Source organism: Entelurus aequoreus, linkage group LG08 (genome assembly GCF_033978785.1).
Source record: "Entelurus aequoreus isolate RoL-2023_Sb linkage group LG08, RoL_Eaeq_v1.1, whole genome shotgun sequence".
NCBI classification, from domain to species: Eukaryota; Metazoa; Chordata; class Actinopteri; order Syngnathiformes; family Syngnathidae; genus Entelurus; species Entelurus aequoreus.
In genome coordinates this window covers 81,626,438-81,654,259 of record NC_084738.1, presented here as the reverse complement: position 1 = coordinate 81,654,259, position 27,822 = coordinate 81,626,438, and the positions used below count along the sequence as shown (strand labels likewise).

Sequence of the window (27,822 nt, the reverse complement as noted above, 5' to 3'; positions counted from 1 at the left end):
TCAGAGTCGTACAACTTGCTACTGACACAAATTAACTGTTAGCATTCTAGCTTTTATTTTGAGTAATTTTTCTTTTTAATTTTGAGTCGTTTTCCACTCGTAGTTATTTTTAATTTAGTCATTTTCAATAAAAAAAAAAATATTTTGAGTTATCGCAATTTTTATTTTTATTTTTAATCATGTTCCATTTTTAGTTATTTTTTAATTATTAGATATTTAATTTATTTATTTAAGTCACCCATTCATTTATGTCAATTTGAGTGTTATGAAAAATGATCGTACGCTTATTATCGCTTTTGATGGAGTACAAATAGGTGTACGATGCCCAGTGAGGTGCGTTGTGGTGGTCTTCATGAGCAAACAGGGAGCCACTCAAAGTCCAGCATGTCTCACCTTTGCTCATCTTGTCTTGCAGTTGTGCAGCTGAAAGTCCTGACGGGCTGCAGACGGGTAACGACGGGCTGCAGACGTGCCACGACGGGCTGCAGACGTGCCACGACGGGCTGCAGACGTGCCACGACGGGCCTGCACCAGCGCACGTCCAGCAGCTTTAGTATACCAGACATGGCTCCGACTGCGGCCCCCCCCAAAAAAAGCACGACGGAGACCGGTGAGAAAAGTCCGGCTGCAGTTATAAATAACTAACTGGCTCCCAGACAGAAGTGGCAGGACTTTGGCCACGCCTACAAGGACCCTGGCCACGCCCACACGGTTGCCAGGTGTCTGAGTACACAACTTGTATTAGGATTAGGGTTAGGGTTAGGGTTAACCCTAACCCTACAGTTATATACCTTGGTACTTGACACTGTTGACTGTCAGCATGCTAACTGCTAGCATGCTAGAAAAATTAGTATGCCAAAGTTAGCATGCTAGCACACTATAGTTAGCATACTAACTTTTTTTTTGGCGGATTTTACAGCCGAACACCTTAAAGTCATATAATTTGGTACTTGACACAATGTTAGCTGTTAGCATGCTAACTGCAAGCATGCTAGAAGAGGTAATATGCTAAAGTTAGCATGATAGCACACTATAGTTAGCATACTAACTTTTTTTTTGGCCGAATTTCACAGCCGAACAACTCAGAGTCATATAATTTGGTACTTGACACAATGTTAGCTGTTAGCATGGCAACTGCAAGCATGCTATAAAAGGTAATATGCTAAAGTTGGCATGCTAGCACACTGTAGTTAGCATACTAACTTTTTTTTAGCAAATTTTACAGTCGAACACCTCAGAGTCATATAATTTTGTACTTAACACAATGTTAGCTGTTAGCATGCTAACTGCTAGCATGCTAGAAATGTTAGTACGCTAAAGTTAGCATGCTAGCACGCTATAGTTAGCATGCTAACTTTTTTTTGGCGAATTTTACAGCCGAACCCCTTAAAGTCATATAATTTGGTGCTTGACACAATGTTAGCTGTTAGCATGCTAACTGCAAGCATGCTAGAAAAGTTAATATGCTAAAGTTAGCATGCTAGCACACTATAGTTAGCATGCTAACTTTTTTTTTGGCAAATTTTACAGTCAAACACCTCAGAGTCATATATTTTGGTACTTGACACAATGTTAGCTGTTAGCATGCTAACTGCAAGCATGCTAGAAGAGGTAATATGCTAAAGTTAGCATGATAGCACACTATAGTTAGCATACTAACTTTTTTTTTGGCCGAATTTCACAACCGAACAACTCAGAGTCATATAATTTGGTACCTGACACAATGTTAGCTGTTAGCATGCCAACTGCAAGCATGCTAGAAAAGGTAATATGCTAAAGTTAGCATGCTAGCACACTGTAGTTAGCATACTAACTTTTTTTTAGCAAATTTTACAGTCGAACACCTCAGAGTCATATAATTTTGTACTTAACACAATGTTAGCTGTTAGCATGCTAACTGCTAGCATGCTAGAAAAGTTAGTACGCTAAAGTTAGCATGCTAGCACGCTATAGTTAGCATGCTAACTTTTTTTTGGCGAATTTTACAGCCGAACCCCTTAAAGTCATATAATTTGGTGCTTGACACAATGTTAGCTGTTAGCATGCTAACTGCAAGCATGCTAGAAAAGTTAATATGCTAAAGTTAGCATGCTAGCACACTATAGTTAGCATGCTAACTTTTTTTTTGGCAAATTTTACAGTCAAACACCTCAGAGTCATATATTTTGGTACTTGACACAATGTTAGCTGTTAGCATGCTAACTGCAAGCATGCTAGAAGAGGTAATATGCTAAAGTTAGCATGATAGCACACTATAGTTAGCATACTAACTTTTTTTTTGGCCGAATTTCACAACCGAACAACTCAGAGTCATATAATTTGGTACCTGACACAATGTTAGCTGTTAGCATGCCAACTGCAAGCATGCTAGAAAAGGTAATATGCTAAAGTTAGCATGCTAGCACACTGTAGTTAGCATACTAACTTTTTTTTAGCAAATTTTACAGTCGAACACCTCAGTCATATAATTTTGTACTTAACACAATGTTAGCTGTTAGCATGCTAACTGCTAGCATGCTAGAAAAGTTAGTACGCTAAAGTTAGCATGCTAGCACGCTATAGTTAGCATGCTAACTTTTTTTTGGCGAATTTTACAGCCGAACCCCTTAAAGTCATATAATTTGGTGCTTGACACAATGTTAGCTGTTAGCATGCTAACTGCAAGCATGCTAGAAAAGTTAATATGCTAAAGTTAGCATGCTAGCACACTATAGTTAGCATGCTAACTTTTTTTGGGGCAAATTTTACAGTCAAACACCTCAGAGTCATATATTTTGGTACTTGACACAATGTTAGCTGTTAGCATGCTAACTTCAAGCATGCTAGCACACTATAGTTAGCATGCAAACTTTTTTGGGGCACATTTTACAGTCAAACACCTCAGAGTCATATAATTTGGTACTAGACACAATGTTAGCTGTTAACATGCTAAATGCTAGCATGCTAGAAAAGTTAGTATGCTAAAGTTAGCATGATAGCACGCTATAGTTAGCATGCTAACTTTTTTTTGGCAAATTTTACAGCCGAACCCCTTAAAGTCATATAATTTGGTGCTTGACACAATGTTAGCTGTTAGCATGCTAACTGCAAGCATGCTAGAAAAGTTAATATGCTAAAGTTAGCATGCTAGCACACTATAGTTAGCATGCTAACTTTTTTTTTGGCAAATTTTACAGTCAAACACCTCAGAGTCATATATTTTGGTACTTGACACAATGTTAGCTGTTAGCATGCTAACTGCAAGCATGCTAGCACACTATAGTTAGCATGCAAACTTTTTTGGGGCAAATTTTACAGTCAAACACCTCAGAGTCATATAATTTGGTACTAGACACAATGTTAGCTGTTAGCATGCTAAATGCTAGCATGCTAGAAAAGTTAGTATGCTAAAGTTAGCATGATAGCACGCTATAGTTAGCATGCTAACTTTTTTTTGGCAAATTTTACAGCCGAACACCTTAAAGTCATATAATTTGGTGCTTGACACAATGTTAGCTGTTAGCGTGTTAATGTTTTCATGCTAACAAGCTAGCATTAGCATGCTAACTTTTTCAAACCAAGTTTTCATCTGAAAAGCTCAGTCATATACCTTGGTACCTGACACTTGTTGACTGCCAGCATGCTAACTGCTAGCATGCTGGAAAAGTTAGTATGCTAAAGTTAGCAAGCTAGCACACTATAGTTAGCATACTAACTTTTTTTTGGGCGAATTTTACAGCCGAACACCTCAGAGTCATAGAATTATTATTATGGTGGTACTTGATGAATACTTAGGTCTACTACACTACTGTATTTTAATGATGTCATTATGGAATAATTATGGAAGACTAATTAACCCAAAAAGTGAACCCAAATTTTAAAAAATACAAAATAAAATAAAAACTACAATTAAAAATATTCATATTAAATAATATATTTTTAGATTTTTTTTATTTGCAAAAAAAATGTTTTTTACCCAAAAAAAACATCTAAGTTTCCCTACTCATTTTCTTGTCCAGTGACTGCACGTGCACAGTGGGAGATTGCCCACGCTAAGTTTGCATGTGCGTTAAAAATAAAAAAAATAAAAAGCGTCTCACAGGTGGGAATCGGTTCTCACCGTTCACTTAATTGAGCCGTTCAAAAGACTCGATTCGCTCACAAACCTCCCATCTCTAGTAGGGCTCACTAAAAGCACTTTTGAACCACCTCTGAAAATGAAGTAAAACTACTAAAAGTCGACAAGTACATGATTTTATATATTATATATTACATTATATATTCAGTCTGCAGGTGTAAGTACGAATGTGTAAAGAAGAGGATGAAATATGAAGCTGTTCTAAAAGTGACACAGCAACACCCCTTCTTTTTCTCTTTCTCTCTCTCTCTCTCTCTCTCTCTCTCTCTCTCTCTCTGTATAAAACTGCACAGACGCCTGCAGAGATCCCTTCCAGAACTCTCTAGGACGGTGAGAAGACGAGCAGAACCATGGCACCAGCGGGAACCAAGAAGGTACGTAGGCACGACTCCACGACACTATACTCGCTAGTACTCTGAAAAGTACTTGACAAACATCATTTACCAGGTTTCTAGTTGTCTCCTTGCTGCTAGGCAGACTTCGTAGGGCTCCGTCAGAACCGCCCCAAAGGCCAATGAAGACTGATGGGTGTCAGACACGCCCACTTTGGGCACCTAACCATATGCCGTCGCATTCCCACTCCTGGGGTGAAGATTCGATTCAGAACCGATTCTCGATTCAAACCGATTCTCTCAATGTATCATTTGGTTAAATAATTATAGTGAAACTTTTTAAAAACAGGCTACAAGTTAGAAAATCACCTTTTGGTTGCATGGAGATGGTCTAAAACGATGTTTTAAAAATGAGTGTATACTGTATATATATATATATATATATATATATATATATATATATATATATATATATATATATATATATATATATATATATATATATATATATATATATATATATATATATATATATATAGTCAAGGTTTCTGTGGTTTATCGGTTATACCGTGCTCAATACAAACACAGAGGCTATATCATCCCTCCAAGCCTGTTTTGCAGGTTTTATTATAATAAACCATAATATTAGTATTTATTAATTTATTATAATAAAATCCAGGGAAATCTGGGAAACAGGCTTGTAGGCATGATATAGCCTCTGTGTTTTTTCCTGACCTAACGTGTATATAAATATATTTATATATTTGTATAAAATATATCTGAATAGATATATGTTTTATCTTTTGCTGTCTTTTTGGGGGCTTTTTTAAATTTTATTTGTATTTTGTACAAATATATATTATATATTTATATAATTTCCTTTTTTTTTTACTTTTTTTTTATTTTCTGCCAAAGAAAATGTATATATCTTTTTTTTATATTTTTTGTGATAAATATATATATATATCTATTCAATATTCTATTTTTAAAATATTTTTTTTCAAAAGTATGAATACATTTAAAGTTTAAAAGGTTTGTTTCTGTGCAGGTCATCCTGGAGCGTTTGTACATATGTATGTATATATATATATATATATATATATATATATATATAAATATATATATATATATATATATATATATATATATATATATATATATATATATATATATATATATATATATATATATATATATATATATATATATATATATATATATATATATATATATATATATTGTCTTTTGCTGTCTTTTTGGTGGCTTTTTTATACATGTGTATATATATATATATATATATATATACATATAGATGTATATTTATTTGTATATGTCTTTTTTTTTTTAATATGAATATATATTTATATAATTTCCTTTCTTTTCTATTATTGTATTTTTTGCTGAAAAAAAATTATATATGAAATTATATATTTATTTTTTACATTTTTTGTGATAAATATATATATCTATTTATTTATTATTATTATTATTTGTATTTGTATTTTATTTTTATTTTTTTCAAAAGTATGAATCAATTTAGAATTTACAGGTGAATAAGAATTGCGATTCGGACGTGAGTTGATATTGTTGTGCGCACAACAAAGTTTAAAAGGTTTGTTACCCCGCAGGGTATCCTGGAGCGTTTGAACGCGGGCGAGGTCGTCATCGGAGACGGCGGCTTCGTCTTCGCCCTGGAGAAGAGAGGCTACGTCAAGGCGGGGCCCTGGACGCCCGAGGCCGCCGCCGAGCACCCGGAGGCGGGTACTGTCCCCGCCCCCCCCGCCCTGACTCCGCCTCCATCCGCCTGAAAGTTGACAATGGTGTCGTTGCAGTGCGGCAGCTGCACAGGGAGTTCCTGAGGGCGGGCTCCAACGTCATGCAGACCTTCACCTTCTACGCCAGCGACGACAAGCTGCAGAACCGAGGACACACCCAGCGCTTCACGGTGGACTGGATCCTCTTACCTACTAGTCTGTTTCTGTCCGCGGCAGCTGCCTGAAAGATGACCTCCTTTTTTTTTCAACCTTAGGGGCAGCAGATCAACGAAGCGGCGTGCGACCTGGCGAGGGAGGTGGCCGACGAGGGCGACGCCCTGGTGGCGGGGGGCGTGTCCCAGACGCCCGCCTACCTGAGCTGCAAGAGCCAGGACGACGTCAAGGCCGCCTTCAAGAAGCAGCTGGACGTCTTCGTCCAGAAAAATGTGGACTTCCTGATCGCCGAGGTAGAAAAGCAAATGATAGAGGCAGCCCGATCCGATACCGATATGATATCAGCAAAAATATCGGCTCGCATCGTAAAATGTCCGATACAAGCTGGTAACATCTAAGAGTCCGCCAAAAAGCACGCAAGGTTCCCTCTGTTTGTGTCAAGTCATTTACAAAAGGTAAACATGCTAAGTTTCCGCCATGCTACGCCACAGCTAAGCACACAATAGCGCACAAGCTAGACACACGTAATAATAATTGAACAATAGTGCAAACTGAAACATCACATTTGTCAATATAAGCAAGTATCAAATAATTATTGTTGCGTTTTCCTTACACAAACTGGAAAGTATCCAGTAACAAAGGTGTCCGCATCCGTCATGATCTCAGAAAGGAAGTCAGACTGTGGAATTATCTCACTAAAGTCTGCAGAGACCTCACATTTGAGAATTTTATATCTCGTCAAGTAAACGTGGATACACTTTAGACTAGTCCGTCTTAGGGGCGCACCGATCCGATACCGATCTGATATCAGCAAAAATATCGGCTCACATCGTAAAATGTCCGATACAAGCTGGTAACATCTAAGAGTCCGCCAAAAAGCATGCAAGGTTCCCTCTGTTTGTGTCAAATCATTTACAAAAGGTAAACATGCTAAATTTCTGGCAGCTACGCCACAGCTAAGCACACAATAGCACACAAGCTAGACACACGTAATAATAATTGAACAATAGTGCAAACTGAAACATCACATTTGTCAATATAAGCAAGTATCAAATAATTATTGTTGCGTTTTCCTTACACAAACTTGAAATTATCCAGTAACAAAGGTGTCCGCATCATTCAACATACTGTCATGATCTCACAAATGAAGTCAGACTGTGGAATTATCTCACTAAAGTCTGCAGAGACCTCACATTTGAGTGTTTTATATCTCGTCAAGTAAACGTGGATACACTTTAGACTAGTCCGACTTAGGGGGCGTACCGATCCGATACTGATACCGATCTGAAATCTGCAAAAATATCGTCTCGCATCGTAAAATGTCCGATACAAGCTGGTAACATCTAAGAGTCCGCCAAAAAGCATGCAAGGTTCCCTCTGTTTGTGTCAAGTCATTTACAAAAGGTAAACATGCTAAGTTTCCGCCAGCTACGCCGCAGCTAAGCACACAATAGCGCACAAGCTAGACACACGTAATAATAATTGAACAATAGTGCAAACTGAAACATCACATTTGTCAATATAGGCAGGTATCAAATGATTATTGTTGAGTATTCCTTACACAAACTGGAAAGTATCCAGTAACAAAGGTGTCCGCATCCGTCATGATCTCAGAAAGGAAGTCAGACTGTGGAATTATCTCACTAAAGTCTGCAGAGACCTCACATTTGAGTGTTTTATATCTCGTCAAGTAAACGTGGATACACTTTAGACTAGTCCGTCTTAGGGGGCGTACCGATCCGATACTGATACCGATCTGAAATCTGCAAAAATATCGGCTCGCATCGTAAAATGTCCGATACAAGCTGGTAACATCTAAGAGTCCGCCAAAAAGCATGCAAGGTTCCCTCTGTTTGTGTCAAGTCATTTACAAAAGGTAAAAATGCTAAGTTTCCGCCAGCTACGCCACAGCTAAGCACACAATAGCACACAAGCTAGACACACGTAATAATAATTGAACAATAGTGCAAACTGAAACATCACATTTGTCAATATAAGCAAGTATCAAATGATTATTGTTGTGTATTCCTTACACAAACTGGAAAGTATCCAGTAACAAAGGTGTCCGCATCCGTCATGATCTCAGAAAGGAAGTCAGACTGTGGAATTATCTCACTAAAGTCTGCAGAGACCTCACATTTGAGAATTTTATATCTCGTCAAGTAAACGTGGATACACTTTAGACTAGTCCGTCTTAGGGGCGTACCGATCCGATACCGATCTGATATCAGCAAAAATATCGGCTCACATCGTAAAATGTCCGATACAAGCTGGTAACATCTAAGAGTCCGCCAAAAAGCATGCAAGGTTCCCTCTGTTTGTGTCAAATCATTTACAAAAGGTAAACATGCTAAATGTCTGGCAGCTACGCCACAGCTAAGCACACAATAGCACACAAGCTAGACACACGTAATAATAATTGAACAATAGTGCAAACTGAAACATCACATTTGTCAATATAAGCAAGTATCAAATAATTATTGTTGCGTATTCCTTACACAAACTGGAAAGTATCCAGTAACAAAGGTGTCCGCATCCGTCATGATCTCAGAAAGGAAGTCAGACTGTGGAATTATCTCACTAAAGTCTGCAGAGACCTCACATTGGAGTGTTTTATATCTCGTCAAGTAAACGTGGATACACTTTAGACTAGTCCGTCTTAGGGGGCGTACCGATCCGATACTGATACCGATCTGAAATCTGCAAAAATATCGGCTCACATCGTAAAATGTCCGATACAAGCTGGTAACATCTAAGAGTCCGCCAAAAAGAACGCAAGGTTCCCTCTGTTTGTGTCAAGTCATTTACAAAAGGTAAACATGCTAAGTTTCCGCCAGCTACGCCGCAGCTAAGCACACAATAGCGCACAAGCTAGACACACGTAATAATAATTGAACAATAGTGCAAACTGAAACATCACATTTGTCAATATAAGCAAGTATCAAATGATTATTGTTGTGTATTCCTTACACAAACTGGAAAGTATCCAGTAACAAAGGTGTCCGCATCCGTCATGATCTCAGAAAGGAAGTCAGACTGTGGAATTATCTCACTAAAGTCTGCAGAGACCTCACATTTGAGAATTTTATATCTCGTCAAGTAAACGTGGATACACTTTAGACTAGTCCGTCTTAGGGGCGTACCGATCCGATACCGATCTGATATCAGCAAAAATATCGTCTCACATCGTAAAATGTCTGATACAAGCTGGTAACATCTAAGAGTCCGCCAAAAAGCATGCAAGGTTCCCTCTGTTTGTGTCAAATAATTTACAAAAGGTAAACATGCTAAATTTCTGGCAGCTACGCCACAGCTAAGCACACAATAGCACACAAGCTAGACACACGTAATAATAATTGAACAATAGTGCAAACTGAAACATCACATTTGTCAATATAAGCAAGTATCAAATAATTATTGTTGCGTTTTCCTTACACAAACTTGAAATTATCCAGTAACAAAGGTGTCCGCATCATTCAACATACTGTCATGATCTCACAAATGAAGTCAGACTGTGGAATTATCTCACTAAAGTCTGCAGAGACCTCACATTTGAGTGTTTTATATCTCGTCAAGTAAACGTGGATACACTTTAGACTAGTCCGTCTTAGGGGGCGTACCGATCCGATACTGATACCGATCTGAAATCTGCAAAAATATTGGCTCGCATCGTAAAATATCCGATACAAGCTGGTAACATCTAAGAGTCCGCCAAAAAGCACGCAAGGTTCCCTCTGTTTGTGTCAAGTCATTTACAAAAGGTAAACATGCTAAGTTCCCGGCAGCTACGCCGCAGCTAAGCACACAATAGCACACAAGCTAGACACACGTAATAATAATTGAACAATAGTGCAAACTAAAACACCACATTTGTCAATATAAGCAAGTATCAAATAATTATAGTTGCATATTCCTTACACAAACTGGAAAGTATCCAGTAACAAAGGTGTCCGCATCCGTCATGATCTCACAAATGAAGTCAGACTGTGGAATTATCTCACTAAAGTCTGCAGAGACCTCACATTTGAGTGTTTTATATCTCGTCAAGTAAACGTGGATACACTTTAGACTAGTCCGTCTTAGGGGGCGTACCGATCCGATACTGATACCGATCTGAAATCTGCAAAAATATTGGCTCGCATCGTAAAATATCCGATACAAGCTGGTAACATCTAAGAGTCCGCCAAAAAGCACGCAAGGTTCCCTCTGTTTGTGTCAAGTCATTTACAAAAGGTAAACATGCTAAGTTTACGGCAGCTATGCCGCAGCTAAGCACACAATAGCGCACAAGCTAGACACACGTAATAATAATTGAACAATAGTGCAAACTGAAACATCACATTTGTCAATATAGGCAGGTATCAAATGATTATTGTTGTGTATTCCTTACACAAACTGGAAAGTATCCAGTAACAAAGGTGTCCGCATCCGTCATGATCTCAGAAAGGAAGTCAGACTGTGGAATTATCTCACTAAAGTCTGCAGAGACCTCACATTTGAGTGTTTTATATCTCGTCAAGTAAACGTGGATACACTTTAGACTAGTCCGTCTTAGGGGGAGTACCGATCCGATACTGATACCGATCTGAAATCTGCAAAAATATTGGCTCGCATCGTAAAATATCCGATACAAGCTGGTAACATCTAAGAGTCCGCCAAAAAGCATGCAAGGTTCCCTCTGTTTGTGTCAAGTCATTTACAAAAGGTAAACATGCTAAGTTTCCGCCAGCTACGCCACAGCTAAGCACACAATAGCGCACAAGCTAGACACACGTAATAATAATTGAACAATAGTGCAAACTGAAACATCACATTTGTCAATATAGGCAGGTATCAAATGATTATTGTTGCGTATTCCTTACACAAACTGGAAAGTATCCAGTAACAAAGGTGTCCGCATCCGTCATGATCTCAGAAAGGAAGTCAGACTGTGGAATTATCTCACTAAAGTCTGCAGAGACCTCACATTTGAGTGTTTTATATCTCGTCAAGTAAACGTGGATACACTTTAGACTAGTCCGTCTTAGGGGGAGTACCGATCCGATACTGATACCGATCTGAAATCTGCAAAAATATTGGCTCGCATCGTAAAATATCCGATACAAGCTGGTAACATCTAAGAGTCCGCCAAAAAGCATGCAAGGTTCCCTCTGTTTGTGTCAAGTCATTTACAAAAGGTAAACATGCTAAGTTTCCGCCAGCTACGCCACAGCTAAGCACACAATAGCGCACAAGCTAGACACACGTAATAATAATTGAACAATAGTGCAAACTGAAACATCACATTTGTCAATATAGGCAGGTATCAAATGATTATTGTTGCGTATTCCTTAAACAAACTGGAAAGTATCTAGTAACAAAGGTGTCCGCATCCGTCATGATCTCAGAAAGGAAGTCAGACTGTGGAATTATCTCACTAAAGTCTGCAGAGACCTCACATTTGAGTGTTTTATATCTCGTCAAGTAAACGTGGATACACTTTAGACTAGTCCGTCTTAGGGGGCGTACCGATCCGATACTGATACCGATCTGAAATCTGCAAAAATATCGTCTCGCATCGTAAAATGTCCGATACAAGCTGGTAACATCTAAGAGTCCGCCAAAAAGCATGCAAGGTTCCCTCTGTTTGTGTCAAGTCATTTACAAAAGGTAAACATGCTAAGTTTCCGGCAGCTACGCCGCAGCTAAGCACACAATAGCGCACAAGCTAGACACACGTAATAATAATTGAACAATAGTGCAAACTGAAACATCACATTTGTCAATATAAGCAAGTATCAAATAATTATTGTTGCGTTTTCCTTACACAAACTGGAAAGTATCCAGTAACAAAGGTGTCCGCATCATTCAACATACTGTCATGATCTCACAAATGAAGTCAGACTGTGGAATTATCGCACTAAAGTCTGCAGAGACCTCACATTTGAGTGTTTTATATCTCGTCAAGTAAACGTGGATACACTTTAGACTAGTCCGTCTTAGGGGGCGTACCGATCCGATACTGATACCGATCTGAAATCTGCAAAAATATCGTCTCACATCGTAAAATGTCCGATACAAGCTGGTGACATCTAAGAGTCCGCCAAAAGGCACGCAAGGTTCCCTCTGTTTGTGTCAAGTCATTTACAAAAGGTAAACATGCTAAGTTCCCGGCAGCTACGCCGCAGCTAAGCACACAATAGCACACAAGCTAGACACACGTAATAATAATTGAACAATAGTGCAAACTAAAACACCACATTTTTCAATATAAGCAAGTATCAAATAATTATAGTTGCATATTCCTTACACAAACTGGAAAGTATCCAGTAACAAAGGTGTCCGCATCCGTCATGATCTCAGAAAGGAAGTCAGACTGTGGAATTATCTCACTAAAGTCTGCAGAGACCTCACATTTGAGTGTTTTATATCTCGTCAAGTAAACGTGGATACACTTTAGACTAGTCCGTCTTAGGGGGCGTACCGATCCGATACTGATACCGATCTGAAATCTGCAAAAATATCGGCTCGAATCGTAAAATGTCCGATACAAGCTGGTGACATCTAAGAGTCCGCCAAAAAGCACGCAAGGTTCCCTCTGTTTGTGTCAAGTCATTTACAAAAGGTAAACATGCTAAGTTTCCGCCAGCTACGCCACAGCTAAGCACACAATAGTGCACAAGCTAGACACACGTAATAATAATTGAACAATAGTGCAAACTGGAACATCACATTTGTCAATATAGGCAGGTATCAAATGATTATTGTTGTGTATTCCTTACACAAACTGGAAAGTATCCAGTAACAAAGGTGTCCGCATCCGTCATGATCTCAGAAATGAAGTCAGACTGTGGAATTATCGCACTAAAGTCTGCAGAGACCTCACATTTGAGAATTTTATATCTCGTCAAGTAAACGTGGATACACTTTAGACTAGTCCGTCTTAGGGGCGTACCGATCCGATACCGATCTGATATCAGCAAAAATATCGGCTCACATCGTAAAATGTCCGATACAAGCTGGTAACATCTAAGAGTCCGCCAAAAAGCATGCAAGGTTCCCTCTGTTTGTGTCAAGTCATTTACAAAAGGTAAACATGCTAATCTCCCGGCAGCTACGCCGCAGCTAAGCACACAATAGCACACAAGCTAGACACACGTAATAATAATTGAACAATAGTGCAAACTAAAACACCACATTTGTCAATATAAGCAAGTATCAAATAATTATAGTTGCATATTCCTTACACAAACTGGAAAGTATCCAGTAACAAAGGTGTCCGCATCTGTCATGATCTCAGAAAGGAAGTCAGACTGTGGAATTATCTCACTAAAGTCTGCAGAGACCTCACATTTGAGTGTTTTATATCTCGTCAAGTAAACGTGGATACACTTTAGACTAGTCCGTCTTAGGGGGCGTACCGATCCGATACTGATACCGATCTGAAATCTGCAAAAATATTGGCTCGCATCGTAAAATATCCGATACAAGCTGGTAACATCTAAGAGTCCGCCAAAAAGCACGCAAGGTTCCCTCTGTTTGTGTCAAGTCATTTACAAAAGGTAAACATGCTAAGTTCCCGGCAGCTACACCACAGCTAAGCACACAATAGCGCACAAGCTAGACACACGTAATAATAATTGAACAATAGTGCAAACTGAAACATCACATTTGTCAATATAGGCAGGTATCAAATGATTATTGTTGTGTATTCCTTACACAAACTGGAAAGTATCCAGTAACAAAGGTGTCCGCATCTGTCATGATCTCAGAAAGGAAGTCAGACTGTGGAATTATCTCACTAAAGTCTGCAGAGACCTCACATTTGAGAATTTTATATCTCGTCAAGTAAACGTGGATACACTTTAGACTAGTCCGTCTTAGGGGCGTACCGATCCGATACCGATCTGATATCAGCAAAAATATCGGCTCACATCGTAAAATGTCCGATACAAGCTGGTAACATCTAAGAGTCCGCCAAAAAGCACGCAAGGTTCCCTCTGTTTGTGTCTAATAATTTACAAAAGGTAAACATGCTAAATTTCTGGCAGCTACGCCACAGCTAAGCACACAATAGCACACAAGCTAGACACACGTAATAATAATTGAACAATAGTGCAAACTGAAACATCACATTTGTCAATATAAGCAAGTATCAAATAATTATTGTTGCATATTCCTTACACAAACTTGAAATTATCCAGTAACAAAGGTGTCCGCATTCGTCATGATCTCAGAAAGGAAGTCAGACTGTGGAATTATCTCACTGTAGTCTGCAGAGACCTCACATTGGAGCGTTTTATATCTCGTTAAGTAAACGTGGATACACTTTAGAGTAGTCCGTCTTAGCGGGCGTACCGATCCGATACCGATCTGATATCAGCAAAAATATCGGCTCGCATCGTAAAATGTCCGATACAAGCTGGTGACATCTAAGAGTCCGCCAAAAAGCACGCAAGGTTCCCTCTGTTTGTGTCAAGTCATTTACAAAAGGTAAACATGCTAAGTTCCCGGCAGCTACACCACAGCTAAGCACACAATAGCACACCAGCTAGACACACGTAATAATAATTGAACAATAGTGCAAACTGAAACATCACATTTGTCAATATAAGCAAGTATCAAATAATTATTGTTGCGTTTTCCTTACACAAACTGGAAAGTATCCAGTAACAAAGGTGTCCGCATCCATCATGATCTCAGAAAGGAAGTCAGACTGTGGAATTATCTCACTAAAGTCTGCAGACACCTCACATTTGAGCATTTTATGTGTGTTTATTTTAGTCAAGTCATTTAATAGAAAGGTAAACATGGTAGGCTACAGGCTACTAAGAGCTAGCGGCTACACGGCAGCTAAGCAAACAATAGCACACAGGCTAGACAAACGTAATAATGATTGGACAATATTGCAGCGTAAAATACTATGTTTGTCACTACAAACAAGTATCTAATCATTATAGTTGCATATTACTTACACATACAAAGTTCCCAAGGCAGAAGTGTTTTAAAAAGTATCCAGTAACAAACGTGTCCGCACCATTCAACTTTTTTCATCAAGAGCTTAAAGACAGCATTAGTCCATTCCAGACGGTTAATAATAGTTGACTCGTTTCACCTGATCACACCTTTTCTAATATACTACAAGATAATGTATGATTCCTGCTGATATCGTATCGTCCACCGGTAACTATTATCACTATGGTATTGGAGGTGAAAAAGTTGTATCGGTACACTTCATGTGTATGTTATTATTATTGATCCGATATGGGGTGTGAATCCGATTCCAATTCCTGGGGTGACAATTCGATTCAGAATCGATTCTTGATCCAAACCGATTCTCGCATTGTCTATTATTTGGTGTAATATTTATATTGAAACTTTCTCAAAACAGGTTACAGGTTTGAAAAAGCCCCTTGTGGTTGCATGGAGACGGCCTAAAAAAATAATAAAATTATTTATTATTTTTTTAAAATATATATATATATATATATATATATATATATATATATATATATATATATATATATATATATATATATATATATATATATATATATATATATATATATATATATATATATATATATATATATATATATATATATATATATATATATATATATATATATATATATAATTTATCTTTTTTATTTTTGGAGGCACATGGATAAAAAATAAATTAATTAATTAAAAATAAAAATATATATATGTAATAAATAATATATTAAAAAAATATTTTAAAAAAACAACATTTATATATATACATATATATATATATATATATATATATATATATATATATATATATATATATATATATATATATATATATATATATATATATATATAAATAAGTATATAATTTATATCCAAATTTTATTTTTTATATACAATAAATACATTAATAAAAAATTTGAAATAAAAAATATTAAAAAAATAAATAAATAAATGTATTATATTTTTTTATATATTAATTATTATATATATATATATATATTTATTTATTTTTTGATTTTTTTAGGCCGTCTCCATGCAACCACAAGGAGCGTTTTCAAACCTGTAACCTGTTTTGAGAAAGTTTCATTACAACTATTAAACCCAAATAATGACAATGCGAAAAAATATTTAAAAATGTATATATATATATATATATATATATATATATATATATATATATATATATATATCCATCCATCCATTGATTTTTTACCGCTTGTCCCTTTCGGGGTCGCGAGGGGTGATGGAGCCTATATATATATTTTTATTTTTTATTTTTATTTTTTTAATTATTATTATTCATTACCTCCCTGCTTGGCACTCAGCATCAAGGGTTGGAATTGGGGGTTGAATCACCAAAAATGATTCCCGGGCGTGGCCACCGCTGCTGCTCACTGCTACCCTCACCCCCCAGGGGGTGATCAAGGGTGATGGGTCAAATGCAGAGAATAATTTCGTCACACGTAGTGTGTGTGTGACAATCATGGGTACTTTAACTTTAGCTTTATTTATTTCTTATTTAAAAAAAGATTCTTAAAAAACATATATATATATATATATATATATATATATATATATATATATATATATATATATATATATATATATATATATATATAATTTATTTTTTTTATTTTTTTATTTTTTTGAATTTTGTTTTTTAATTTATTAATTTTTACTTTTTTTTTTTTTTTTTTTTTTATTATTCTTATTATTTTTTATGTATTTAAGAAATATATTCTTTAAAAAAAAACTTTTTTTGTTTTTTTAAACTGATTGTTAAAAACAAAATGGGTATGAAGATGAACATCATCCAATGGCGTCAGCCCTCAGACAGCCTCTTGTGCCTTGCAGTACTTTGAGCATGTGGAAGAGGCCGAGTGGGCGGTGCAAGTCCTGAAAACCACCGGCAAGCCCGTGGCCGCCACTCTGTGCATTGGACCCGAGGGAGACCTGAACGGAGTCAGCCCAGGAGAGTGTGCTGTCCGACTGGTTAAAGCTGGTAAGAAAACCAATATATCTTAAACATTTTTTTTTTAAATGGCGACTTCGACCTTACCTGCTAAGAGAGAAAGAAAAAGTTTATGGAAATGTGCCCGTAACCTTTTTAGCCATCTATAGTGGGAAACATAAACAGAGTGAACCCTCTCGTCAGTCATGGCTCGTAACATAGTCGAAATGATCCTGATCAGCCCCCAAATAAAATGTTCCTTATTGTCAGGTTCAAACACTGATGACATCTATTAAACAAGACAAAGAAGCAAGGAATTAAACAGAGACAGAATTCAATTTAGCTCAATTGAGGAGAAACACATAGACACTGTACCCTTGCACAGTGTCGTCCCACGCTATGACAAAAGATTGTACGCCTCCTCTTTTATTTGGACTTTCCCTGATTACATGGCAACAGCTGTTTCTAAAGGAAGGGGGTCGTAAACAGCCGCTGCCTTTTGGTCACAAAACAGTTCAAAGAAAAGGTGCCTGGAGGGGAGTCAGGCCCTGCCTCCTCTCCGCTTTGTAGATCTCGGGTAAAGACAAAATCTTCCTGTGGATTACAATACATCAAAGAAACCGACACCCTCATGTCGCTCCCCATCCTACACAGTGGAGTTTTACAAGCCGTTTGCTTGGTAGGATCAAAGACAGCTTTTGTCTGCTCGCCGGGAACTCATTGAAACACAAAGTTTTGTGATTACTTAGATACAAATATTCTGACACTTATCCCATTTGCCACTTTTCCTTTCATCAAAATGAGCGCATAACTGTTGGAGCTATCAATAGCGTCATGAAATAAACAGAGTGAACCCTCCTGTCAGCCGACCACTGTTGTTGTCCCTGCGGCTCTATTGGTTCCGGCCTCGACAAAAGTCCATATTTTAGTGAAGGTTTGTACACTTTAAATAAAGTACTGTATTTAAAACTAACATAACACCCCCCTGCAACCCTGAAAGGGACAAGCAGTAGGAAATAGATGGATGGATGGATAACAAGGAAGCGATGGATCCACTTTAAAACAACAAGGTGTTAAAATAATCCATACATCATTTTTTTTAAATGTCAGTGCTTAAGTGTCTATATCAACGTCAGATCTATCCGTCAATTATAAGTTTTTATTATTTTTTAAATGTTTTTAAATATTTGTTTTATGCTGTTTTTGTCATATAAATTTTTTTTTATGGCAAAAACACAAAACATGCAACATTCCCCCCCCCCCAAAATGTAAAGTATGATATTTGATGTGAAGTAAATGGAGCCTTAAATAGCTCAATAATTCCTGACAACATTCATTTTGATTCATTATTATTTTTTGAGCATAAGAGGCTGTTTTTTTTGGTTTTTTAAGTCCAATTAAAATTATTGGGGACCCAAAGGGGTCACATTCAAACACTTTAGTATGGGGAACATATTCACCATTAATTAGTTGCTTATTAAAATGCAAATTAGTAAGATATTGGCTCTTAATTAGTCATTATTAAGTACTTATTAATGCCTTATTCTGCATTATACAAGCAGTAAGCCATTAACTAAGAGTCTTCCCTCAATAACCTCAGAAGTATTGCTTATTAGTAACCCTAAACCTAGCCCTAACCCTTATATGATTCCCTAGTGTCCAAATAACTCTAAATTAAGTCTTTGTTACTTTAATAAGCAACTAATTAATGGTGAATATGTTCCCCATACTAAAGTGTTACCCTAATCTTTTTATTTTATTTTATTTTATTACTTTTAACACATAAGAAACCTTGATTTTTTTTTTGCCAGACACACAAAATATGCAATATTTTCCCAAAAAAAAACATTTCAATAATTCATAAAAATCATTGATTTTATTTCTTTTTTTTTTTTTTTAAGTAATGACAAGGTGTGATCCCCAACAAAAATTCTTGGGGATCCAAAATGGCCTCACCAATAATAGTGATAAAAAAAATAAGTCATACATCTTTTTTTAAATCTCTATTTTATTTTTAGTTTGTTTGTTTTGTCAAAGAAACTTAGTTTTTTATGGCAAAAACACAAAACATGAAATATTTCCCCCCCAAAAAAACATTTTAAAGTGGAATATTTGATCGGAGCCTTAAATAGTTCAATAATTCATAACAACATTTTTTGATTCATTATTATATTATATAATATTATATTATTATTCCCGCCTGTGTGCTTTTTTTATTCCACTTTTTAAATGTTGTTTTTTTGTAATAGTATAATAATAATAATAATAATAATAATAATAATAATAGATTTTATTTTGTAAAAGCACTTAACATTGAGCAAACAACCTCAAAGTGCTACAGTTCATTAAAAAAAAAAGTTAAAAAAATAAAAATAAAAACTACTACAGCCTAATAGCTAGAACTAGCACACATATATCCAAAAAATAAAAAATAAAAATAAAAACTAGAACAGCCTAATAGCTAGAACTAGCACACATACTGTATATCTAAAAAAAAAACGAAATAAATAAAAAAGAAAAAGAAAAATTAGTACAGCCTAATACCTAGGACTAGCACACATATATCTAAAAAAAACAACAACTAAATTTTTTTTTTAAATTTTAATAAAAATAAAAACTAGAACAGCCTAATAGCTAGTACTAGCACACATATATCTAAAAAAAATAAAAAATAAAAAAAATAAAATTAAAATAAAAACTATAACAGCCTAATAGCTAGAACTAGCACACATATATAAAACAATTAAACATTTAAAAAATTAAAACTACAAATAAAAACTAGAACAGCCTAATAGCTAGAACTAGCACACATATATTAAAAAAAAACTAAATAAAAATAAATAAATAATAAAAAAATTAAAATAAAAACTTCAACAGCCTAATAGCTAGTACTAGCATACATATATCTAAAAAATAATAATAATTAAAACAATTTTTTTTTAAAACTAGAACAGCCTAATAGCTAGGACCAGCACACATATATCTAAAAAAAATAAAAATAAAAAAATACTACAATTAAATAAAAACTAGAACAGACTAATAGCTAGAACTAGCACACATATATTTAAAAAAATAATAAATATAAATAAATTAAAATAAAAACTAGAACAGCCTAATAGCTAGCACTAGCACACATATATCTAAAAAAAATAACAATAAATAAAAATAAAAATAAAAACTAGAACAGCCTAATAGCTAGGACTAGCACACATATATCTAAAAAAAATAACAATAAATAAAAATACAAATAAAAACTAGAACAGCCTAATAGCAAGTACTAGCACACATATTTCCAAAAATAAATAAATAAATAACTAAAAATAAAAACTATAACAGCCTAATAGCTAGAAATAGCACACATATATAAAAAAAAACCTAAATAAATATAAATAAATAATACAAAAATTTAAAAAAAACTACAACAGCCTAATAGCTAGTACTAGCATACATATATCTAAAAAATAATAATAATAAAAAAAATTAAATAAAAACTACAACAGCCTAATAGCTAGGACCAGCACACATATATCTAAAAAATAATAATAATAAAAAAATAAATTAATACTACAATTAAATAAAAACTAGAACAGACTAATAGCTAGAACTAGCACACATATATTTAAAAAATAATAAATATAAATAAATTAAAATAAAAACTAGAACAGCCTAATAGCTAGCACTAGCACACATATATCTAAAAAAATAAAAATAAATACAAATAAAAATAAAAACTAGAACAGCCTAATAGCTAGGACTAGCACACATACTGTATATCTAAAAAATAAAATAAAATACAAAAAAAAAATACAAATAAAAACTACAACAGCCTAATAGCAAGTACTAGCACACATATTTCCAAAAATAAATCAATAAATAACTAAAAATAAAAACTAGAACAGCCTAATAGCAAGTACTAGCACACATATTTCCAAAAATAAATAAATAAATAACTAAAAATAAAAACTATAACAGCCTAATAGCTAAAACTAGCACACATACCTAAAAAAAAAAAAGTATTTTTACAAAGTGGTTGGAAGATGGCCACACCCCCCGATGTAGTCTGTGACCAACTTGGAAGTAGGAGTTCAGCTGTGCTCTCCCACAGGAGCCGACATTGTGGGCGTGAACTGCCACTTTGACCCGGTGACCTGCGTGAAGACGGTGAGGATGATGAAGGCGGGCGTGGAGAAGGCGGGCCTGAAGGCGCACTACATGAGCCAGCCGCTGGCCTACCACACCCCCGACTGCAGCCGGCAGGGATTCATCGACCTCCCCGAGTTCCCTTTCAGTAAGTCCTGAACCTCCTCCTCCTCACACGTGCACACCCCCGACTACCTCGCCCTTCCCAAACAGGTCTGGAGCCCAGGATCCTGACCAGGTGGGACATGCAGAACTACGCGCGGGAGGCGTACGCCGCGGGGATCCGCTACATCGGCGGCTGCTGTGGCTTCGAGCCTTACCACGTCCGCGCCCTGGCCGAGGAGCTGGCGCCCGAGAGGGGCTTCCTGCCGGCCGCCTCGGACAAGCACGGCCCGTGGGGGAGCGGTCTGGAGATGCACACCAAGCCCTGGTGCCGGGCCAGGTACTGTACTACTGTAAAATCTCCTAAAGGCTAGGAAACAACACCCGGTTCCCGCGTCCAGGGCCCGCCGGGACTACTGGGAGAAGCTGAAGCCGGCGTCGGGCCGGCCCCTGTGTCCCTCCCTGTCCACGCCTGACGGCTGGGGGGTCACCAAGGGCCATGCCGACCTCATGCAGCAGGCGGAAGCCACCAGCCGGGACCAGCTCAAGGCTCTCTTTGAGAAGGCCGACAAAGGCCAGTAAGATGGCGGCGTGCTCGCGCATTTCCTCCAAGTTTGTCTTTTTTCTAAGGTTTGTTCCACCGCGTCAAGGTGTGTCACACAAATAAAGCGCATACAAGACCGTTCCAGAGTGCTGTGCACAGTCTTGGGTCCGGGTTTCGGTTTTACTCACTTAAAAACGCGACTGAAGAACGCACGCTGACAAGCACGGAAGAGACAGCGATGATGTCGTATGCTAACGGATACTACCTGGTGGTTGTTTGAGTGCACTGCGGCAAAATGAGAATCCATTTGCACTTGCGAGCCCTGCGTTTATGCGAGTGAATGAGTCCGTTAAAGGAAACCGTGAAAAATGTGGATTCACTTTTTCATTATTAGACCCCAAAAAGGGACAAGCGGTAGAAAATGGATGGATTATTTGTATTTATTTATTTACATAGATTCACTTGTCTGGTTTATTGTTTTGAAGTAGTTTAAGTGTTTCAGTTGTTCAGTTCCGGGTTTCAGTTTTACCCACTTAAAGAGAGCACGCCCGACCTGATGAGTCCAGAAGAGACAGCGATGATGTCGTATGTTAACAGATACTACCTGGTGGTTGTTTGAGTACATTGCGGCAAAATGAGAATCCATTCGCAGCTGCGAGCCGTTTGTTTGGGAACACACGAGTGAATGAGTCAGTTAAAGGAAACCTATAAGAATTTTAATTCCCTTTTTCATTATTATTATTATTTATTTATTTACATTTTTTTTTTTATTCACTTTTCTGGTTCATTGTTTTGAAGTAGTTCAAGCGTTTTAGTTGTTCAGTTCCGGGTTTCAGTTTTACCCACTTAAAGAGAGCGCGCCCGACCTGATAAGTCCAGAAGAGACACCGATGATGTCGTATGCTAACAGATACTACCTGGTGGTTGTTTGAGTGCACTGTGGCAAAATGAGAATCCAGTCATACTTGTGAGCCATTCGTTTGGGAACACACGCAGACACCCGACTGGCAACTAAACGAGTGAATGAAGTCTGTTAAAGGAAACCTAGAAGAATTTGGATTCACTTTTTAATTATTATTATTATTTATTTATATATATATATATTTTTGGATTCATTTTTCTGGTTCATTGTTTTGAAGTATTTTAAGCGTTTTGGTTGTTCAGTTCTGGGTTTCAGTTTTACCCACTTAAAGAGAGCACGCCCGACCTGATAAGTCCGCAAGAGACACCGATGATGTCGTATGCTAACAGATACTACCTGGTGGTTGTTTGAGTACATTGCGGCAAAATGAGAATCCATTCGCAGCTGCGAGCCGTTCGTTTGGGAACACATGCAGATACCCGACTGGCAACTGCACGAGTGAATGAGTCAGTTAAAAGAAACCTAGAAGAATTTTGATTCACTTTTTTATTATTATTATTATTATTATTATTTATTTATATTTATATTTTTTTGGTTTCATTTTTCTGGTTCACTGTTCTGAAGTATTTTAAGCGTTTTGGTTGTTCAGTTCTGGGTTTCAGTTTTACCCACTTAAAGAGAGCGCGCCCGACCTCATACGTCCGGAAGAGACAGCGATGATGTCGTATGCTAACAGATACTACCTGGTGGTTGTTTGAGTGCACTGTAGCAAGTCCTGGACAGTTCCACTCCTTAATGCAGGGTTATCAAACGTTTTCATTGAGAGCCACATCACAGTTAAGCCGCTTGTAACAGCGAATATCACTGGATTTTTCGCTACTTTTTTTCCAACGCTTTAAACCCTGCGGCTTATAAAAACGTGTGGCTAATTTATGGATTTTTCTTTAACGGACAAATTGTTTTATTTCAACAAATATGTTTCATATATACCGACAGACACTGAAAAAAGGTGCTGATGCTATGGCGCCATCTTTTGGACGAGTTGGACTGTTTTTTTTAACAAAAAAAAAACTTATTTGTCGCCAGAATTTTACTGTAATTTTTTTTAAATTGTATTTTATTTTATTTATTTTTACAACATTTAGTAACAAAATATAAAGTCCTTTATTGACGCATATTATTTCCAGCCGTTTGCGGGCTAAATAGATGTGGGCACGTGAGTTTGACACATGTGCCCCAATGCTTCAGTCTCACGCAGGATTCTCACAGGAATGAGACAAAAATACAACCCTACCTACTGTAGGAACATTTTTAGCAAGAACGTACACTTTAACATGCAAAATTTGTCTTTTTTGGGGGGGGCCAGGGGTTCATTTTAGAGATGTGACATTAGCGAACGAATCGAGTCTTTTTAACAGCTCTCGAATCACTTTTCAGTATTATTATTTATTTACTTTTTTTTTTTTTAATCCACTTTCCTGTTTGATTATTTTGAAGTAGTTTAAGCAGGCAGACTAGTACAAAATATAACTATGTCATAGTTTTATGTATACCTTTATGTAAATTGTATTCTTACTTATTATTTGTGTTATTGTTAAAATGCTTTTAAGTTTTTTAGGCGAGGGGAAAATTCAAAATAGTGATATATAAACAATTACAGCACAGGGATATGGAATGTTTACAATAAAAACACAACCCAAATACAATTATTTCCAATAATTGAGAATAATTCCCAACAATAGCGTAATATTTTTCCCATTAAAGTCTTGCTTCTAATAATTGTTGTAAATATTAAAAGTGTTTCCATTTACAACCGTCTGTTATGGACAATGAAAACAGGACGGTACACTGCTGACATCTAGTGGACATTCAGTGTATTATCTTGTATTTAAAATGTTCATGTTATATTGTGCTAATTGTATTTTTATTTCACTAAGGTAAAACGAGTACAAATGAATATTAATAAAAATTAATTTGATGTAATTGAATCAACTATTTTAGTTAAATAACGCTTTGGTGTCACATAAAAATTTAAGTATTTACTTTTTATCTTCGTATGAGTTGTGGCGCAAATGAGGCAGAGAGCTCACGAACGGGACACATACCACAGTCATGGTGTCAGAGACGAACGAGAAACTGGATAAATGAGATCAGCCTCAGAGGGAAAACATGTATTAAACACATAAAAGCAAGGAACCACACTAAACGTGACAAGGAAACACATCAAGCAACAGTAAGAAAACACAAATCAACGCCTAAACTAAGCAAGTCGCGGCCTCATTCACCGTGAGGCATTCTGGGAACAAGGAAGTTGACAGAAAGAACCTGCAATATATCACCAAATGCATACGGTAATGTATGTAAAGTATAGTATACATACTTTTGTGTATGTTGTGCATGTTTTGGTCATTTAATTGTATTTTCATGAAAGGAAATTTGAAAGCAAAAAAACGCTTGGTTGATTGGATTTTCATATTAAAATACAACAAATACAATTAAAAAACAAAGCGTTCTTCTTGTTGTTGAAGAACAATAACCACTTCTAAAAAATAAAAAAAACAGTCTGCTTTTCATTTTATAGTTAATATAAAACATTTTTAATCCCCAGTAGACAGAAACGGGGGGGAAAAAAACAACTAAAACGGATGTTTTTTTTCCCCATTTGCAGACACAGGAAGATTTTATTTTCAAAGTAAAAGCGAGGATAATTACTATTGTACCCGTGTGCCTGTGACTCTGCCTAAAATGTTTTTGGAGCACTACACAGAAATTATTTTAGAAAAGGCACACCAAGGACTGACATCTACAGAGGTTTCTACGTACATGTCATCGAAAAACTGAAAAACAGACCAAACCGGAAGTAGACATTTTAAAAACATGAGCCTGTAATAAAATACTGTACTATCGTGCGTGATCAAATCCCCCTTTGCAACCACTGTCGTGTGATATTTGAGTAGAGAGTTCCTCGTCGGGCCATGTCTAAAATCATTTATGTGTTGACATTTTAGCCAGGCACACAGGTACCCTACTATCTCCGCTTTTACTTTGAAAATAACAATTTCCGGTGTCAGAATATGGTGTTTTGGTGTTTTTTCCCGTTTCTGATTCATGGGGATTTACATTGTTGTTGTAGGAAATGTAAAATGAGCATCACACCGTTTTTATATGTTGTTATTGATGTTCGTCACCAAAAAAATTCAAAATGTTTTGTTGATTTTCATGTTATATTTCATAAAAGAAAAACAAAATCCCGAGTAATTAAAAACGGGGGAAAAAAAACAAAGAGGACTTTTTTTTTTAAAACTGGGAGTTTTATTTTCAAAGTAAAAGCGAGGATAATTACTACCGTGCTAGTGTACGTGCCTGTGGCGCTGGCTACAATGTGTTTGGAACCGTATACAGAAATAATTTTAGACATGGCACAACGAGGACTGATATCTATAAAAAATATCCACGCACATATAAACAGAAACTGAAAAACAGATCATAACGGATGTGTTTTCATATTCCAATACCGAAAGGAAGTAGCAATTCTAAAGACGTGCGTGATCAAATCCCTTTTTGTTTTATATATATATATATATATATATATATATATATATATATATATATATATATATATATATATATATATATATATATATATATATATATATATATATATATATATATATATATATTTTGTATATATATATATAAACATATCACATATATATACATACAGTGGGGCAAAAAAATATTTAGTCAGCCACCAATTGTGCAAGTTCTCCCACTTAAAGGTACAGTTGAAGTGTACCTATGATGAAAATTACAGACCTCTGTCATCATTTTAAGTGGGAGAACTTGCACAATCGGTGGCTGACTAAATACTTTTTTTGCCCAACTTGTATATATATATATATATATATATATATATATATATATATATATATATATATATATATATATATATATATATATATATATATATATATATATATATATATATATATATATATATATATATATATATATATATATATATATATATATATATATATATATAGGGTTCCGAATACATTTTAGCGAGGCACACGGGTACTGTAGTGGTCCTCCTTTTACTTTGAAAATAAAACTTCCGGTGTCGGAATATGAAAACACATCCGTTTGGGTCTGTTTTCCAGTTTCTTTTTATACGTGCGTATAAATTTCAGTAGATGTCAGTTGTCGTTGTGTCTAAAATCCTCCAAAGACATTCAGCCAGACACACGGGTACCGTACTATCCCCGCTTTTACTTTGAAAATAACATTTCCGGTGTCAAACTATGAAAAAAAATCATCCGCTTTGGTCGGTTTGTCCGTTTCTGTTGACTTGAGGATCCTCATTTTTTTTCATAAAATATCCAATTAAAATAAAGCCATTTTTTTGTATTTAGTTATAGCTTTTTAACGCCAACATTTTTTTTTATATTAAACTCAAATAAACTAGTAGTTTTTCCATTTCCATTCATGAAAAGTCTATCTGTGACCTGTCTAGGGTGTACCCCGCTTACCGCCAAAATGCAGCTGGGATAGGCTCCAGCAACCCCCGCGACCCAGAAAGGGACAAGCGGTAGGAAATGGATGGATGGAAAATAAAATTAAATGACCAAAATATACACTCGCCTTTGACTAATAACGTCTTATTTTATTATGTGCATCATTGCTAGAATCTCGATTAATGGTTTCCTTAATGTACAACAAAAAAATATGGCGTGAACGACTTGTTTACAAAATGCAGTATTTTGAACCTCCTGCCTTGCCGTAAAACCATCTTTTTTTTTGTTTTTAAAGGCCCTCCTCCTCCTTCCGGCAGTCACGTCTGCGTGCTGACGTCATGGGTTTTCCCACG

At 36.1% G+C, this 27,822-nt stretch overlaps 2 protein-coding genes across 3 annotated transcripts in view; one reads left to right on the top strand and one right to left on the bottom strand.

The window, feature by feature from the left end:
• Positions 1 to 616, bottom strand: part of dmgdh (dimethylglycine dehydrogenase) — a 36,375-nt gene extending 35,759 nt beyond the window's left edge. The window contains 2 exon segments of the mRNA XM_062057416.1: positions 394 to 483; positions 526 to 616. Of these exon segments, the coding sequence (XP_061913400.1) occupies positions 394 to 483; positions 526 to 566 (131 nt within the window). The 5' untranslated portion in view covers positions 567 to 616.
• Positions 433 to 22,257, top strand: bhmt (betaine-homocysteine methyltransferase). Of its 2 annotated transcripts, none has more exons than XM_062057418.1 (9): positions 433 to 610; positions 4,421 to 4,491; positions 6,078 to 6,210; positions 6,282 to 6,394; positions 6,479 to 6,670; positions 17,208 to 17,355; positions 21,410 to 21,592; positions 21,658 to 21,886; positions 21,948 to 22,257. In XM_062057418.1, the coding sequence occupies exons 2-9, from the start codon at positions 4,468 to 4,470 to the stop codon at positions 22,126 to 22,128; spliced, it is 1,203 nt and encodes a 400-aa protein (XP_061913402.1). In that variant the 5' UTR covers positions 433 to 610; positions 4,421 to 4,467; the 3' UTR covers positions 22,129 to 22,257. The 2 variants fall into 2 exon arrangements, with proteins under 2 accessions (XP_061913402.1, XP_061913401.1); XM_062057417.1 differs by having other exon boundaries at positions 4,411 to 4,491.
• The last annotated feature ends 5,565 nt before the right edge of the window (positions 22,258 to 27,822 follow it).

What these genes read in the sequence shown, in the direction of transcription:
- bhmt (XM_062057418.1), top strand. Translation starts at nt 4,468, where the DNA reads ATGGCACCAGCGGGAACCAAGAAG. An exon ending in GACACACCCAGCGCTTCACG is followed by an intron (nt 6,395 to 6,478) that starts GTGGACTGGATC and finishes TTTCAACCTTAG; the next exon opens with GGGCAGCAGATCAACGAAGC. An exon ending in TGTCCGACTGGTTAAAGCTG is followed by an intron (nt 17,356 to 21,409) that starts GTAAGAAAACCA and finishes GCTCTCCCACAG; the next exon opens with GAGCCGACATTGTGGGCGTG.